We start from the raw sequence: 18,401 nt of genomic DNA on the forward strand, positions 1-18,401 counted from the left end.
GTCAGTCCTGGTCATGTCTCTCATGTTACTGTCTGGTATAGCTAGGTCAGTCCTGGTCATGTCTCTCATGTTACTGTCTGGTCTAGCTAGGTCAGTCCTGGACATGTCTCATGATACTGTCTGGTCTAGTTAGGTCAGTGTTGGACATGTCTCATGTTACTGTCTGGTCTAGCTAGGTCAGTCCTGGTCATGTCTCTCATGTTACTGTCTGGTCTAGCTAGGTCAGTCCTGGTCATGTCTCTCATGTTACTGTCTGGTCTAGCTAGGTCAGTCCTGGTCATGTCTCTCATGTTACTGTCTGGTCTAGCTAGGTCAGTCCTGGTCATGTCTCTCATGTTACTGTCTGGTCTAGCTAGGTCAGTCCTGGTCATGTCTCTCATGTTACTGTCTGGTCTAGCTAGGTCAGTCCTGGTCATGTCTCTCATGTTACTGTCTGGTCTAGCTAGGTCAGTCCTGGTCATGTCTCTCATGTTACTGTCTGGTCTAGCTAGGTCAGTCCTGGACATGTCTCTCATGTTACTGTCTGGTCTAGCTAGGTCAGTCCTGGTCATGTCTCTCATGTTACTGTCTGGTCTAGCTAGGTCAGTCCTGGTCATGTCTCTCATGTTACTGCCTGGTCTAGCTAGGTCAGTCCTGGTCATGTCTCTCATGTTACTGCCTGGTCTAGCTAGGTCAGTCCTGGTCATGTCTCTCATGTTACTGTCTGGTCTAGCTAGGTCAGTCCTGGTCATGTCTCTCATGTTACTGTCTGGTCTAGCTAGGTCAGTCCTGGTCATGTCTCTCATGTTACTGTCTGGTCTAGCTAGGTCAGTCCTGGTCATGTCTCTCATGTTACTGTCTGGTCTAGCTAGGTCAGTCCTGGTCATGTCTCTCATGTTACTGTCTGGTCTAGCTAGGTCAGTCCTGGTCATGTCTCTCATGTTACTGTCTGGTCTAGCTAGGTCAGTCCTGGTCATGTCTCTCATGTTACTGTCTGGTCTAGCTAGGTCAGTCCTGGTCATGTCTCTCATGTTACTGTCTGGTATAGCTAGGTCAGTCCTGGTCATGTCTCTCATGTTACTGTCTGGTCTAGCTAGGTCAGTCCTGGACATGTCTCATGTTACTGCCTGGTCTAGCTAGGTCAGTCCTGGTCATGTCTCTCATGTTACTGTCTGGTCTAGCTAGGTCAGTCCTGGTCATGTCTCTCATGTTACTGTCTGGTATAGCTAGGTCAGTCCTGGTCATGTCTCCCATGTTACTGTCTGGTCTAGCTAGGTCAGTCCTGGTCATGTCTCTCATGTTACTGTCTGGTATAGCTAGGTCAGTCCTGGTCATGTCTCTCATGTTACTGTCTGGTCTAGCTAGGTCAGTCCTGGACATGTCTCATGTTACTGTCTGGTCTAGCTAGGTCAGTCCTGGACATGTCTCTCATGTTACTGCCTGGTTTAGCTAGGTCAGTCCTGGTCATGTCTCTCATGTTACTGCCTGGTCTAGCTAGGTCAGACCTGGACATGTCTCTCATGTTACTGCCTGGTCTAGCTAGGTCAGTCCTGGTCATGTCTCTCATGTTACTGCCTGGTCTAGCTAGGTCAGTCCTGGTCATGTCTCTCATGATACTGTCTGGTCTAGCTAGGTCAGTGTTGGACATGTCTCATGATACTGTCTGGTCTAGTTGGTGGGTTGGATGGATGGTTAGATGGTAGTCTCTCTCAGTTATTCATCTTCTTGGAGTGGAATATAGTTGGCGGGTTGGATGAATGGTTAGATGGTAGTCTTTCTCAGTTATTCATCTTCTTGGAGTGGAATATAGTTGGTGGGTTGGATGGATGGTTAGATGGTAGTCTCTCTCAGTTATTCATCTTCTTGGAGTGGATGAGAGTTGGTGGGTTGGATGGATGGTTAGATGGTAGTCTGTCTCAGTTATTCATCTTCTTGGAGTGGATGAGAGTTGGTGGGTTGGATGGATGGTTAGATGGTAGTCTCTCTCAGTTATTCATCTTCTTGGAGTGGAATATAGTTGGTGGGTTGGATGGATGGTTAGATGGTAGTCTTTCTCAGTTATTCATCTTCTTGGAGTGGATGAGAGTTGGCGGGTTGGATGGATGGTTAGATGGTAGTCTCTCTCAGTTATTCATCTTCTTGGAGTGGATGAGAGTTGGCGGGTTGGATGGATGGTTAGATGGTAGTCTCTCTCAGTTATTCATCTTCTTGGAGTGGAATATAGTTGGCGGGTTGGATGAATGGTTAGATGGTAGTCTCTCTCAGTTATTCATCTTCTTGGAGTGGATGAGAGTTGGTGGGTTGGATGGATGGTTAGATGGTAGTCTCTCTCAGTTATTCATCATCTTGGAGTGGATGAGAGTTGGCGGGTTGGATGGATGGTTAGATGGTAGTCTCTCTCAGTTATTCATCTTCTTGGAGTGGATGAGAGTTGGCGGGTTGGATGGATGGTTAGATGGTAGTCTCTCTCAGTTATTCATCTTCTTGGAGTGGATGAGAGTTGGCGGGTTGGATGGATGGTTAGATGGTAGTCTCTCTCAGTTATTCATCTTCTTGGAGTGGATGAGAGTTGGCGGGTTGGATGGATGGTTTCTTTCTCAACAGACTTTCATACAGCGTCAGACTTCGAGCATGGCTCGCGAGACTAGTTGTTTGGTGTAACGGTTGTCTGGTTGATTAGTTGGTTGGTTGTTTAAATGGTTGGTTGGTCTGTTGGTTGTTGGTCTGTTGGTCGTTTAAATGGTTGGTCATTTAAATGGTTGGTCGTTTAAATGGTTGGTCATTTAAATGGTTGGTTGGTCTGTTGGTTGTTGGTCTGATGGTTGTTGGTCTGTTGGTTGTTGGTCTGCTGGTTATTGGTCTGTTGGTTGTTGGTCTGTTGGTTATTGGTCTGTTGGTTATTGGTCTGTTGGTTGTTGGTCTGTTGGTTATTGGTCTGCTGGTTATTGGTCTGTTGGTTGTTGGTCTGCTGGTTATTTGTCTGTTGGTCTGTTGGTTATTGGTCTGCTGGTTATTGGTCTGTTGGTTATTGGTCTGTTGGTTGTTGGTCTGTTGGTTATTGGTCTGTTGGTTGTTGGTCTGTTGGTTGTTGGTCTGTTGGTTGTTGGTTATTGGTTGTTGGTCTGTTGGTTATTGGTCTGTTGGTTATTGGTCTGTTGGTTGTTGGTCTGTTGGTTGTTGGTCTGTTGGTTATTGGTCTGTTGCTCTGTTGGTTATTGGTCTGTTGTTCTGTTGGTCTACTGGTTATTGGTCTGTTGGTTATTGGTCTGTTGGTTGTTGATCTGTTGGTTGTTGGTCTGTTGGTTGTTGGTCTGTTGGTCTGTTGGTCTGTTGGTTGTTGGTCTGTTGGTTATTGGTCTGTTGGTCTGTTGATTATTGGTCTGTTGGTCTGTTGATCTGTTGGTTATTGGTCTGTTGTTCTGTTGGTTATTGGTCTGTTGGTCTGTTGATATTGGTCTGTTGGTCTGTTGATCTGTTGGTTATTGGTCTGTTGGTCTGTTGGTTATTGGTCTGTTGGTCTGTTGGTTATTGGTCTGTTGGTTATTGGTCTGTTGGTTATTGGTCTGTTGGTTGTTGGTCTGTTGGTTATTGGTCTGTTGGTTATTGGTTGTTGGTCTGTTGGTCTGTTGGTCTGCTGGTCTGTTGGTTATTGGTCTGTTGGTCTGTTGGTCTGTTGGTCTGTTGGTTATTGGTCTGTTGGTTATTGGTTGTTGGTCTGTTGGTTATTGGTCTGTTGGTTATTGGTCTGTTGGTTGTTGGTCTGTTGGTTATTGGTCTGTTGGTTATTGGTTGTTGGTCTGTTGGTCTGTTGGTCTGTTGGTTATTGGTCTGTTGGTTATTGGTCTGTTGGTTATTGGTCTGTTGGTTGTTGGTCTGTTGGTTATTGGTCTGTTGGTTATTGGTTGTTGGTCTGTTGGTCTGTTGGTCTGTTGGTCTGTTGGTTATTGGTCTGTTGGTCTGTTGGTCTGTTGGTCTGTTGGTTATTGGTCTGTTGGTTATTGGTTGTTGGTCTGTTGGTTATTGGTCTGTTGGTTATTGGTCTGTTGGTTGTTGGTCTGTTGGTTATTGGTCTGTTGGTTATTGGTTGTTGGTCTGTTGGTCTGTTGGTTATTGGTCTGTTGGTTATTGGTTGTTGTTCTGTTGGTTGTTGGTCTGATGGTTGTTGGTCTGTTGGTTGTTGGTCTGTTGGTCTGTTGGTTATTGGTCTGTTGGTTATTGGTCTGTTGGTCTGTTGGTTATTGGTCTGTTGGTCTGTTGATTGTTGGTTGTTGGTCTGTTGGTTGTTGGTCTGTTGGTCTGTTGGTTATTGTCTGTTGGTTATTGGCCTGTTGGTTATTGGTCTGTTGGTTGTTGGTCTGTTGGTTATTGGTTGTTGGTTGTTGGTCTGTTGGTTGTTGGTCTGTTGGTTATTGGTCTGTTGGTTATTGGTCTGTTGGTCTGTTGGTTATTGGTTGTTGGTCTGTTGGTTATTGGTCTGTTGGTCTGTTGGTTATTGGTCTGTTGGTTATTGGTCTGTTGGTCTGTTGATTGTTGGTTATTGGTCTGTTGGTTATTGGTCTGTTGGTCTGTTGGTTGTTGGTCTGTTGGTTGTTGGTCTGTTGGTCTGTTGGTCTGTTGGTTATTGGTCTGTTGGTCTGTTGATTGTTGGTTGTTGGTCTGTTGGTTGTTGGTCTGTTGGTCTGTTGGTTATTGTCTGTTGGTTATTGGCCTGTTGGTTATTGGTCTGTTGGTCTGTTGGTCTGTTGATTGTTGGTTGTTGGTCTGTTGGTTGTTGGTCTGTTGGTTGTTGGTCTGTTGGTCTGTTGGTCTGTTGGTCTGTTGGTTATTGGTCTGTTGGTCTGTTGATTGTTGGTTGTTGGTCTGTTGGTTATTGGTCTGTTGGTCTGTTGGTTATTGTCTGTTGGTTATTGGCCTGTTGGTTATTGGTCTGTTGGTTATTGGTCTGTTGGTTGTTGGTCTGTTGGTTATTGGTCTGTTGGTTATTGGTTGTTGGTCTGTTGGTCTGTTGGTTATTGGTCTGTTGGTTATTGGTTGTTGGTCTGTTGGTTGTTGGTCTGATGGTTATTGGTTGTTGGTCTGTTGGTCTGTTGGTCTGTTGGTTATTGGTCTGTTGGTTATTGGTCTGTTGGTTATTGGTCTGTTGGTTGTTGGTCTGTTGGTTATTGGTCTGTTGGTTATTGGTTGTTGGTCTGTTGGTCTGTTGGTCTGTTGGTCTGTTGGTTATTGGTCTGTTGGTCTGTTGGTCTGTTGGTCTGTTGGTTATTGGTCTGTTGGTTATTGGTTGTTGGTCTGTTGGTTATTGGTCTGTTGGTTATTGGTCTGTTGGTTGTTGGTCTGTTGGTTATTGGTCTGTTGGTTATTGGTTGTTGGTCTGTTGGTCTGTTGGTTATTGGTCTGTTGGTTATTGGTTGTTGGTCTGTTGGTTGTTGGTCTGATGGTTGTTGGTCTGTTGGTTGTTGGTCTGTTGGTCTGTTGGTTATTGGTCTGTTGGTTATTGGTCTGTTGGTCTGTTGGTTATTGGTCTGTTGGTCTGTTGATTGTTGGTTGTTGGTCTGTTGGTTGTTGGTCTGTTGGTCTGTTGTTTATTGTCTGTTGGTTATTGGCCTGTTGGTTATTGGTCTGTTGGTTGTTGGTCTGTTGGTTATTGGTTGTTGGTTGTTGGTCTGTTGGTTGTTGGTCTGTTGGTTATTGGTCTGTTGGTTATTGGTCTGTTGGTCTGTTGGTTATTGGTTGTTGGTCTGTTGGTTATTGGTCTGTTGGTCTGTTGGTTATTGGTCTGTTGGTTATTGGTCTGTTGGTCTGTTGATTGTTGGTTATTGGTCTGTTGGTTATTGGTCTGTTGGTCTGTTGGTTGTTGGTCTGTTGGTTGTTGGTCTGTTGGTCTGTTGGTCTGTTGGTCTGTTGGTTATTGGTCTGTTGGTCTGTTGATTGTTGGTTGTTGGTCTGTTGGTTGTTGGTCTGTTGGTCTGTTGGTTATTGTCTGTTGGTTATTGGCCTGTTGGTTATTGGTCTGTTGGTCTGTTGGTCTGTTGATTGTTGGTTGTTGGTCTGTTGGTTGTTGGTCTGTTGGTCTGTTGGTTATTGTCTGTTGGTTATTGGCCTGTTGGTTATTGGTCTGTTGGTTATTGGTCTGTTGGTTGTTGGTCTGTTGGTTATTGGTCTGTTGGTTATTGGTTGTTGGTCTGTTGGTCTGTTGGTTATTGGTCTGTTGGTTATTGGTTGTTGGTCTGTTGGTTGTTGGTCTGATGGTTGTTGGTCTGTTGGTTGTTGGTCTGTTGGTCTGTTGGTTATTGGTCTGTTGGTTATTGGTCTGTTGGTCTGTTGGTTATTGGTCTGTTGGTCTGTTGATTGTTGGTTGTTGGTCTGTTGGTTGTTGGTCTGTTGGTCTGTTGGTTATTGTCTGTTGGTTATTGGCCTGTTGGTTATTGGTCTGTTGGTTGTTGGTCTGTTGGTTATTGGTTGTTGGTTGTTGGTCTGTTGGTTGTTGGTCTGTTGGTTGTTGGTCTGTTGGTTATTGGTCTGTTGGTCTGTTGGTTATTGGTTGTTGGTCTGTTGGTTATTGGTCTGTTGGTCTGTTGGTTATTGGTCTGTTGGTTATTGGTCTGTTGGTCTGTTGATTGTTGGTTATTGGTCTGTTGGTTATTGGTCTGTTGGTCTGTTGGTTGTTGGTCTGTTGGTTGTTGGTCTGTTGGTCTGTTGGTCTGTTGGTCTGTTGGTTATTGGTCTGTTGGTCTGTTGATTGTTGGTTGTTGGTCTGTTGGTTGTTGGTCTGTTGGTCTGTTGGTTATTGTCTGTTGGTTATTGGCCTGTTGGTTATTGGTCTGTTGGTTGTTGGTCTGTTGCTTATTGGTCTGTTGGTCTGTTGGTCTGTTGGTCTGTTGGTTGTTGGTCTGTTGGTTATTGGTTGTTGGTCTGTTGGTTGTTGGTCTGTTGGTCGTTTAAATGGTTGGTCGTTTAAATGGTTGGTCGGTCTGTTGGTTGTTGGTCTGTTGGTTATTGGTTGTTGGTCTGTTGGTTGTTGGTCTGTTGGTTATTGGTCTGATGGTTGTTGGTCTGATGGTTGTTGGTCTGTTGGTTATTGGTCTGTTGGTTGTTGGTCTGTTGGTCTGTTGGTTATTGTCTGTTGGTTATTGGCCTGTTGGTTATTGGTCTGTTGGTTATTGGTTGTTGGTCTGTTGGTTGTTGGTCTGTTGGTTATTGGTCTGATGGTTGTTGGTCTGATGGTTGTTGGTCTGTTGGTTATTGGTCTGTTGGTTGTTGGTCTGTTGGTTTGTTGGTTATTGTCTGTTGGTTATTGGCCTGTTGGTTATTGGTCTGTTGGTTGTTGGTTATTGGTCTGTTGGTTATTGGTCTGTTGGTTATTGGTTGTTGGTCTGTTGGTTATTGGTCTGTTGGTTATTGGTCTGTTGGTTATTGGTCTGTTGGTTATTGGTCTGTTGGTCTGTTGATTGTTGGTTATTGGTCTGTTGGTTATTGGTCTGTTGGTCTGTTGGTTGTTGGTCTGTTGGTTGTTGGTCTGTTGGTCTGTTGGTTATTGGTCTGTTGGTCTGTTGGTTATTGGTCTGTTGGTTATTGGTCTGTTGGTCTGTTGATTGTTGGTTATTGGTCTGTTGGTTATTGGTCTGTTGGTCTGTTGGTTGTTGGTCTGTTGGTTGTTGGTCTGTTGGTTGTTGGTCTGTTGGTTGTTGGTCTGTTGGTTGTTGGTCTGTTGGTTATTGGTCTGTTGGTCTGTTGGTTGTTGGTCTGTTGGTTGTTGGTCTGTTGGTTATTGGTCTGTTGGTCTGTTGGTTATTGGTCTGTTGGTTATTGGTCTGTTGGTTGTTGGTCTGTTGGTTATTGGTCTGTTGGTTATTGGTCTGTTGGTCTGTTGGTTATTGGTTATTGGTCTGTTGGTTATTGATCTGTTGGTTATTGGTCTGTTGGTTATTGGTCTGTTGGTTATTGGTCTGTTGGTTATTGGTCTGTTGGTTGTTGGTCTGTTGGTTATTGGTTGTTGGTTGTTGGTCTGTTGGTCTGTTGGTTGTTGGTCTGTTGGTTGTTGGTCTGTTGGTCTGTTGGTCTGTTGGTTATTGGTCTGTTGGTTATTGGTTGTTGGTTGTTGGTCTGTTGGTCTGTTGGTTATTGGTCTGTTGGTTGTTGGTCTGTTGGTCTGTTGGTTGTTGGTCTGTTGGTTGTTGGTCTGTTGGTTATTGGTTGTTGGTTATTGGTCTGTTGGTCTGTTGGTTGTTGGTCTGTTGGTTATTGGTTGTTGGTCTGTTGGTTGTTGGTCTGTTGGTTGTTGGTCTGTTGGTTGTTGGTCTGTTGGTCTGTTGGTCTGTTGGTTGTTGGTCTGTTGGTTATTGGTCTGTTGGTTGTTGGTCTGTTGGTTATTGGTCTGTTGGTTATTGGTTGTTGGTCTGTTGGTCTGTTGGTTTTTGGTCTTTTGGTCTGTTGGTTATTGGTCTGTTGGTTATTGGTCTGTTGGTTGTTGGTCTGTTGGTCTGTTGGTTATTGGTTGTTGGTCTGTTGGTTATTGGTCTGTTGGTCTGTTGGTTATTGGTCTGTTGGTTATTGGTCTGTTGGTCTGTTGATTGTTGGTTATTGGTCTGTTGGTTATTGGTCTGTTGGTCTGTTGGTTGTTGGTCTGTTGGTTGTTGGTCTGTTGGTCTGTTGGTTATTGGTCTGTTGGTCTGTTGGTTATTTGTCTGTTGGTCTGTTGATTGTTGGTTGTTAGTCTGTTGGTTATTGGTCTGTTGGTCTGTTGGTTATTGGTCTGTTGGTTGTTGGTCTGTTGGTTGTTGGTCTGTTGGTCTGTTGGTTATTGGTCTGTTGGTCTGTTGGTTATTGGTCTGTTGGTTATTGGTCTGTTGGTTGTTGGTCTGTTGGTCTGTTGGTTATTGGTCTGTTGGTTATTGGTCTGTTGGTCTGTTGGTTATTGGTCTGTTGGTTATTGGTCTGTTGGTTGTTGGTCTGTTGGTCTGTTGGTTATTGGTCTGTTGGTTATTGGTCTGTTGGTTATTGGTCTGTTGGTTGTTGGTTGTTGGTCTGTTGGTCTGTTGGTTATTGGTCTGTTGGTTGTTGGTCTGTTGGTCTGTTGGTTTTTGGTCTGTTGGTTGTTGGTCTGTTGGTCTGTTGATTGTTGGTTATTGGTCTGTTGGTTGTTGGTCTGTTGGTTATTGGTCTGTTGGTTATTGGTTGTTGGTCTGTTGGTTGTTGGTCTGTTGGTTGTTGGTCTGTTGGTTATTGGTCTGTTGATTATTGGTTGTTGGTCTGTTGGTCTGTTGGTCTGTTGATTATTGGTCTGTTGGTCTGTTGGTCTGTTGGTCTGTTGGTTGTTGGTCTGTTGGTTATTGGTTGTTGGTCTGTTGGTTGTTGGTCTGTTGGTCGTTTAAATGGTTGGTCGTTTAAATGGTTGGTCGGTCTGTTGGTTGTTGGTCTGATGGTTGTTGGTCTGTTGGTTGTTGGTCTGTTGGTTATTGGTCTGATGGTTGTTGGTCTGATGGTTGTTGGTCTGTTGGTTATTGGTCTGTTGGTTGTTGGTCTGTTGGTCTGTTGGTTATTGTCTGTTGGTTATTGGCCTGTTGGTTATTGGTCTGTTGGTTGTTGGTTATTGGTCTGTTGGTTGTTGGTCTGTTGGTTATTGGTTGTTGGTCTGTTGGTTATTGGTCTGTTGGTTATTGGTCTGTTGGTTATTGGTCTGTTGGTTATTGGTCTGTTGGTTATTGGTCTGTTGGTCTGTTGATTGTTGGTTATTGGTCTGTTGGTTATTGGTCTGTTGGTCTGTTGGTTGTTGGTCTGTTGGTTGTTGGTCTGTTGGTCTGTTGGTTATTGGTCTGTTGGTCTGTTGGTTATTGGTCTGTTGGTTATTGGTCTGTTGGTCTGTTGATTGTTGGTTATTGGTCTGTTGGTTATTGGTCTGTTGGTTATTGGTTGTTGGTCTGTTGGTTGTTGGTCTGTTGGTCGTTTAAATGGTTGGTCGTTTAAATGGTTGGTCGGTCTGTTGGTTGTTGGTCTGATGGTTGTTGGTCTGTTGGTTGTTGGTCTGTTGGTTATTGGTCTGTTGGTTATTGGTTGTTGGTCTGTTGGTTATTGGTCTGTTGGTTATTGGTCTGTTGGTTATTGGTCTGTTGGTTATTGGTCTGTTGGTTATTGGTCTGTTGGTCTGTTGATTGTTGGTTATTGGTCTGTTGGTTATTGGTCTGTTGGTCTGTTGGTTGTTGGTCTGTTGGTTGTTGGTCTGTTCGTCTGTTGGTTATTGGTCTGTTGGTCTGTTGGTTATTGGTCTGTTGGTTATTGGTCTGTTGGTCTGTTGATTGTTGGTTATTGGTCTGTTGGTTATTGGTCTGTTGGTCTGTTGGTTGTTGGTCTGTTGGTTGTTGGTCTGTTGGTTGTTGGTCTGTTGGTTGTTGGTCTGTTGGTCTGTTGGTTGTTGGTCTGTTGGTTGTTGGTCTGTTGGTTATTGGTCTGTTGGTCTGTTGGTTATTGGTCTGTTGGTTATTGGTCTGTTGGTTGTTGGTCTGTTGGTTATTGGTCTGTTGGTCTGTTGGTTATTGGTTATTGGTCTGTTGGTTATTGATCTGTTGGTTATTGGTCTGTTGGTTATTGGTCTGTTGGTTATTGGTCTGTTGGTTATTGGTCTGTTGGTTGTTGGTCTGTTGGTTATTGGTTGTTGGTTGTTGGTCTGTTGGTCTGTTGGTTGTTGGTCTGTTGGTTGTTGGTCTGTTGGTCTGTTGGTCTGTTGGTTATTGGTCTGTTGGTTATTGGTTGTTGGTTGTTGGTCTGTTGGTCTGTTGGTTATTGGTCTGTTGGTTGTTGGTCTGTTGGTCTGTTGGTTGTTGGTCTGTTGGTTGTTGGTCTGTTGGTTATTGGTTGTTGGTTATTGGTCTGTTGGTCTGTTGGTTGTTGGTCTGTTGGTTATTGGTTGTTGGTCTGTTGGTTGTTGGTCTGTTGGTTGTTGGTCTGTTGGTTGTTGGTCTGTTGGTCTGTTGGTCTGTTGGTTGTTGGTCTGTTGGTTGTTGGTCTGTTGGTTGTTGGTCTGTTGGTTGTTGGTCTGTTGGTTATTGGTCTGTTGGTCTGTTGGTTGTTGGTCTGTTGGTTGTTGGTCTGTTGGTTATTGGTCTGTTGGTCTGTTGGTTATTGGTCTGTTGGTTATTGGTCTGTTGGTTGTTGGTCTGTTGGTTATTGGTCTGTTGGTTATTGGTCTGTTGGTCTGTTGGTTATTGGTTATTGGTCTGTTGGTTATTGATCTGTTGGTTATTGGTCTGTTGGTTATTGGTCTGTTGGTTATTGGTCTGTTGGTTATTGGTCTGTTGGTTGTTGGTCTGTTGGTTATTGGTTGTTGGTTGTTGGTCTGTTGGTCTGTTGGTTGTTGGTCTGTTGGTTGTTGGTCTGTTGGTCTGTTGGTCTGTTGGTCTGTTGGTTATTGGTCTGTTGGTTATTGGTTGTTGGTTGTTGGTCTGTTGGTCTGTTGGTTATTGGTCTGTTGGTTGTTGGTCTGTTGGTCTGTTGGTTGTTGGTCTGTTGGTTGTTGGTCTGTTGGTTATTGGTTGTTGGTTATTGGTCTGTTGGTCTGTTGGTTGTTGGTCTGTTGGTTATTGGTCTGTTGGTTGTTGGTCTGTTGGTTATTGGTCGGTTGGTTATTGGTTGTTGGTCTGTTGGTCTGTTGGTTTTTGGTCTTTTGGTCTGTTGGTTATTGGTCTGTTGGTTATTGGTCTGTTGGTTATTGGTCTGTTGGTTTTTGGTCTGTTGGTTTTTGGTCTGTTGGTTATTGTTCTGTTGGTTATTGGTCTGTTGGTCTGTTGGTTGTTGGTTGTTGGTCTGTTGGTCATTTGAATGGTTGGTTAAAAGGCAGTTGTTCTTACCAGTCCAGGGAGCTCACAGCACTTGTCTCGACTGGCCCAGGACGTGCTGCAGATAATGTCAAACATCTGGATCTGGAACTATACACACACAGAGAACAAATACACAGAGAAAGAGTTCATATTGGCATGACATTGCAACACACTTACGGTATACAGATTTCTACACTACTTCTACCCTGTGGTCTACACCGTGTTCTACACTGTGTTTTACACTACGTTCTACCCTGTGGTCTACACCGTGGTCTACACAATGTTCTACACCGTGGTCTACACCATGTTCTACACCATGTTCTACACCGTGTTCTACACCGTGTTCTACACCGTGATCTACACCGTGATCTACACAATATTATAAACCATGTTCTACACTGTGTTCTACACAATGTTCTACACCATGTTCTACACCATGTTATAAACCATGTTCTACACTGTGGTCTACACAATGTTCTACACCATGTTCTACACCATGTTATAAACAATGTTCTACACTGTGGTCTACACAATGTTCTACACCATGTTCTACACCATGTTCTACACAATGTTATAAACCATGTTCTACACTGTGGTCTACACAATGTTCTACACCATGTTCTACACAATGTTCTACACCATGTTCTGCACCATGTTCTACACCATGTTCTACACAATGTTATAAACCATGTTCTACACTGTGGTCTACACAATGTTCTACACCATGTTCTACACAATGTTCTACACCATGTTCTGCACCATGTTCTACACTGTGGTCTACATCGTGGTCTGCACAATGTTATACACCAAGTTCTACACCGTGGTCTACACCGTAGTCTACACAATGTTCTAAACCATGTTCTACACTGTGGTCTACACAATGTTCTACACAATGTTCTACACCATGTTCTACACCATGTTCTACACCATGTTCTACACTGTGGTCTACACTGTGGTCTACACAATGTTCTAAACCATGTTCTATGTTGTACACCGTGGTCTACGTTGTACACCGTGGTCTACACCATGCTCTATGTTCTACACCGTGGTCTACACCGTGTTCTACATCGTGTTCTACATGCTTCAGAGAAATATCCAAATATGGGTTGTGAGGTTTGATGGTGACTCTGTCTGATCAACAGGCTGTTTGATGGTGACTCTGTCTGATCAACAGGCTGTTTAATGGTGACTGTCTGCTCAACAGGCTGTTTAATGGTGACTGTCTGCTCAACAGGCTGTTTAATGGTGACTGTCTGATCAACAGGCTGTTTGATGGTGACTCTGTCTGATCAACAGGCTGTTTAATGGTGACTGTCTGATCAACAGGCTGTTTAATGGTGACTGTCTGCTCAACAGGCTGTTTGATGGTGACTCTGTCTGCTCAACAGGCTGTTTAATGGTGACTGTCTGCTCAACAGGCTGTTTGATGGTGACTCTGTCTGATCAACAGGCTGTTTAATGGTGACTGTTTGATCAACAGGCTGTTTGATGGTGACTGTCTGCTCAACAGGCTGTTTGATGGTGACTCTGTCTGCTCAACAGGCTGTTTGATGGTGACTCTGTCTGCTCAACAGGCTGTTTAATGATGACTCTGTCTGATCAACAGGCTGTTTGATGGTGACTCTGTCTGCTCAACAGGCTGTTTGATGGTGACTGTCTGCTCAACAGGCTGTTTGATGGTGACTCTGTCTGCTCAACAGGCTGTTTAATGGTGACTGTCTGCTCAACAGGCTGTTTGATGGTGACTCTGTCTGATCAACAGGCTGTTTGATGGTGACTGTCTGCTCAACAGGCTGTTTGATGGTGACTGTCTGCTCAACAGGCTGTTTAATGGTGACTGTCTGCTCAACAGGCTGTTTAATGGTGACTCTGTCTGCTCAACAGGCTGTTTAATGGTGACTGTTTGATCAACAGGCTGTTTGATGGTGACTCTGTCTGATCAACAGGCTGTTTAATGGTGACTGTCTGCTCAACAGGCTGTTTAATGGTGACTGTCTGCTCAACAGGCTGTTTAATGGTGACTCTGTCTGCTCAACAGGCTGTTTAATGGTGACTGTTTGATCAACAGGCTGTTTAATGGTGACTGTCTGATCACAGGCTGTTTGATGGTGACTCTGTCTGCTCAACAGGCTGTTTAATGGTGACTGTCTGATCAACAGGCTGTTTGATGGTGACTCTGTCTGATCAACAGGCTGTTTGATGGTGACTGTCTGCTCAACAGGCTGTTTGATGGTGACTCTGTCTGCTCAACAGGCTGTTTAATGGTGACTGTCTGCTCAACAGGCTGTTTGATGGTGACTGTCTGATCAACAGGCTGTTTGATGGTGACTCTGTCTGCTCAACAGGCTGTTTGATGGTGACTGTCTGCTCAACAGGCTGTTTAATGGTGACTGTCTGCTCAACAGGCTGTTTAATGGTGACTCTGTCTGCTCAACAGGCTGTTTAATGGTGACTGTTTGATCAACAGGCTGTTTAATGATGACTCTGTCTGCTCAACAGGCTGTTTAATGGTGACTGCTCAACAGGCTGTTTAATGGTGACTGTTTGATCAACAGGCTGTTTGATGGTGACTCTGTCTGCTCAACAGGCTGTTTAATGGTGACTGTCTGCTCAACAGGCTGTTTGATGGTGACTGTCTGCTCAACAGGCTGTTTAATGGTGACTCTGTCTGATCAACAGGCTGTTTAATGGTGACTCTTTCTGCTCAACAGGCTGTTTGATGGTGACTCTGTCTGATCAACAGGCTGTTTGATGGTGACTCTGTCTGCTCAACAGGCTGTTTAATGGTGACTCTGTCTGATCAACAGGCTGTTTAATGGTGACTCTGTCTGATCAACAGGCTGTTTGATGGTGACTCTGTCTGATCAACAGGCTGTTTAATGGTGACTGTCTGATCAACAGGCTGTTTGATGGTGACTCTGTCTGATCAACAGGCTGTTTAATGGTGACTGTCTGCTCAACAGGCTGTTTGATGGTGACTCTGTCTGATCAACAGGCTGTTTAATGGTGACTGTCTGATCAACAGGCTGTTTGATGGTGACTCTGTCTGCTCAACAGGCTGTTTAATGGTGACTCTGTCTGATCAACAGGCTGTTTAATGGTGACTGTCTGCTCAACAGGCTGTTTGATGGTGACTCTGTCTGATCAACAGGCTGTTTAATGGTGACTGTCTGATCAACAGGCTGTTTAATGGTGACTGTCTGCTCAACAGGCTGTTTGATGGTGACTCTGTCTGATCACAGGCTGTTTAATGGTGACTGTCTGATCAACAGGCTGTTTAATGGTGACTGTCTGATCACAGGCTGTTTGATGGTGACTCTGTCTGATCAACAGGCTGTTTGATGGTGACTGTCTGATCAACAGGCTGTTTAATGGTGACTGTCTGCTCAACAGGCTGTTTGATGGTGACTCTGTCTGATCAACAGGCTGTTTAATGGTGACTGTTTGATCAACAGTCTGTTTGATGGTGACTCTGTCTGATCAACAGGCTGTTTAATGGTGACTCTGTCTGCTCAACAGGCTGTTTAATGGTGACTCTGTCTGATCAACAGGCTGTTTGATGGTGACTCTGTCTGCTCAATAGGCTGTTTAATGGTGACTGTCTGCTCAACAGGCTGTTTAATGGTGACTCTGTCTGATCAACAGGCTGTTTAATGGTGACTCTGTCTGATCAACAGGCTGTTTGATGGTGACTGTCTGATCAACAGGCTGTTTAATGGTGACTCTGTCTGCTCAACAGGCTGTTTAATGGTGACTGTCTGCTCAACAGGCTGTTTGATGGTGACTGTCTGATCAACAGGCTGTTTAATGGTGACTGTCTGATCAACAGGCTGTTTGATGGTGACTCTGTCTGCTCAACAGGCTGTTTGATGGTGACTGTCTGCTCAACAGGCTGTTTGATGGTGACTCTGTCTGATCAACAGGCTGTTTGATGGTGACTGTCTGCTCAACAGGCTGTTTAATGGTGACTCTGTCTGATCAACAGGCTGTTTAATGGTGACTGTCTGCTCAACAGGCTGTTTAATGGTGACTGTCTGCTCAACAGGCTGTTTGATGGTGACTTTGTCTGCTCAACAGGCTGTTTAATGGTGACTCTGTCTGATCAACAGGCTGTTTGATGGTGACTGTCTGCTCAACAGGCTGTTTAATGGTGACTGTCTGATCAACACTGTTTAATGGTGACTCTGTCTGATCAACAGGCTGTTTAATGGTGACTGTCTGATCAACAGGCTGTTTGATGGTGACTCTGTCTGATCAACAGGCTGTTTGATGGTGACTGTCTGATCACAGGCTGTTTGATGGTGACTCTGTCTGATCAACAGGCTGTTTAATGGTGACTGTCTGATCAACAGGCTGTTTGATGGTGACTCTGTCTGATCAACAGGCTGTTTAATGGTGACTGTCTGATCAACAGGCTGTTTAATGGTGACTGTCTGCTCAACAGGCTGTTTGATGGTGACTGTCTGCTCAACAGGCTGTTTGATGGTGACTGTCTGATCACAGGCTGTTTGATGGTGACTCTGTCTGCTCAACAGGCTGTTTAATGGTGACTGTCTGCTCAACAGGCTGTTTGATGGTGACTGTCTGATCACAGGCTGTTTGATGGTGACTCTGTCTGATCAACAGGCTGTTTGATGGTGACTGTCTGATCAACAGGCTGTTTAATGGTGACTCTGTCTGATCAACAGGCTGTTTGATGGTGACTGTCTGATCACCAGGCTGTTTAATGGTGACTGTCTGATCAACAGGCTGTTTAATGGTGACTGTCTGATCAACAGGCTGTTTAATGGTGACTCTGTCTGATCAACAGGCTGTTTGATGGTGACTGTCTGATCACAGGCTGTTTAATGGTGACTGTCTGATCAACAGGCTGTTTAACGGTGACTGTCTGATCAACAGGCTGTTTAATGGTGACTGTCTGCTCAACAGGCTGTTTAATGGTGACTGTCTGATCAACAGGCTGTTTAATGGTGACTGTCTGCTCAACAGGCTGTTTAATGGTGACTGTCTGCTCAACAGGCTGTTTAATGGTGACTGTCTGATCAACAGGCTGTTTGATGGTGACTCTGTCTGCTCAACAGGCTGTTTAATCTTGACTGTCTGATCAACAGGCTGTTTGATGGTGACTCTGTCTGCTCAACAGGCTGTTTGATGGTGACTCTGTCTGATCAACAGGCTGTTTGATGGTGACTGTCTGATCAACAGGCTGTTTGATGGTGACTGTCTGCTCAACAGGCTGTTTAATGGTGACTCTGTCTGATCAACAGGCTGTTTAATGGTGACTGTCTGCTCAACAGGCTGTTTAATGGTGACTGTCTGCTCAACAGGCTGTTTGATGGTGACTCTGTCTGCTCAACAGGCTGTTTGATGGTGACTCTGTCTGATCAACAGGCTGTTTAATGGTGACTGTCTGCTCAACAGGCTGTTTAATGGTGACTGTCTGATCAACAGGCTGTTTGATGGTGACTGTCTGTCTGCTCAATGATGGTGAACTGAATGACCTAAATGTACATACACACAACCCACTGGGCACACACTGGCTGAATCAACATTGTTTCCATGTCATTTCAATGAAATTACGTTGAACCAATGTGGAATAGACGTTGAATTGACGTCTGTGCCCAGTGGGAATGAACTTTCACTGAGAGTGAATCACTTTAAACACTAGGTTAAAATAAATTAAATGTATTTCTTATGAGATTACACATTGATAAGATGAAACTGCTGAGGAAATATGAAAGCCTCACCACTTTAAAGGACAATAAAGTCAGAATTAATTGTAAAACATCTCGGGGGACATTTCTTTCTTTCCACCAATTCCCTCAAAATGCTGTACAAAGCAATTTCTTTTCATCAGACTGTCTCCAGAAATAATAAAATAATACAGTCTCACATAGTTGCAAAGCAGTCCATTCATCTACCCTCAGAGCTGCACAGAAATCATCACAACTATTATGCATCTAACAAAGACTGCTCCTCATCTTATTTCCTGTCCTGACATCTTGGGTCACATAGAGGATGTATGGTGTTATAGAGGCTGTAGGGTGTTGTTGTGGTGTTATAGAGGCTGTAGGGTGTTGTGGTGGTGTTGTAGAGACTGTAGGGTGTTGTGGTGGTGTTATAGAGGCTGTAGGATGTTGTGGTGGTGTTATAGAGGCTGTAGGGTGTTGTGGTGGTATTATAGAGGCTGTAGGGTGTTGTGGTGGTGTTATAGAGGCTGTAGGGTGTTGTGGTGGTGTTATAGAGGTGTAGGATGTTGTGGTGGTGTTGTAGAGACTGTAGGGTGTTGTGGTGGTATTATAGAGGATGTAGGGTGTTGTGGTGGTGTTATAGAGACTGTAGGGTGTTGTTGTGGTGTTATAGAGACTGTAGGGTGTTGTTGTGGTGTTATAGAGGCGGTAGAATGTTGTGGTGGTGTTATAGAGGCTGTAGGGTGTTGTGGTGGTGTTATAGGGTGTTGTGGTGGTGTTATAGAGGCTGTAGGATGTTGTGGTGGTGTTATAGAGACTGTAGGGTGTTGTGGTGGTGTTATAGGGTGTTGTGGTGGTGTTATAGAGGCTGTAGGGTGTTGTTGTGGTATTATAGAGGCTGTAGGGTGTTGTTGTGGTGTTA

General features: G+C 44.3%; 1 protein-coding gene across 3 annotated transcripts in view; it reads right to left on the bottom strand.

Annotated features, from left to right (window-relative positions):
• LOC106597401 (collagen alpha-1(XIV) chain) overlaps nt 1-18,401 on the bottom strand; it is a 232,517-nt gene that overhangs the window by 62,258 nt on the left and 151,858 nt on the right. For all 3 annotated transcript variants that reach the window (XM_082975949.1, XM_082975951.1, XM_082975950.1), the window contains exon 32: nt 11,820-11,897. In XM_082975949.1, coding sequence (XP_082832075.1) covers nt 11,820-11,897 — 78 coding nt within the window. The remainder of the gene's footprint in view (nt 1-11,819; nt 11,898-18,401) is intronic.

The sequence above is a fragment of the Salmo salar genome, chromosome 05 (assembly GCF_965601325.2).
Source record: "Salmo salar chromosome 05, fSalSal1, whole genome shotgun sequence".
NCBI classification, from domain to species: domain Eukaryota; kingdom Metazoa; phylum Chordata; class Actinopteri; order Salmoniformes; family Salmonidae; genus Salmo; species Salmo salar.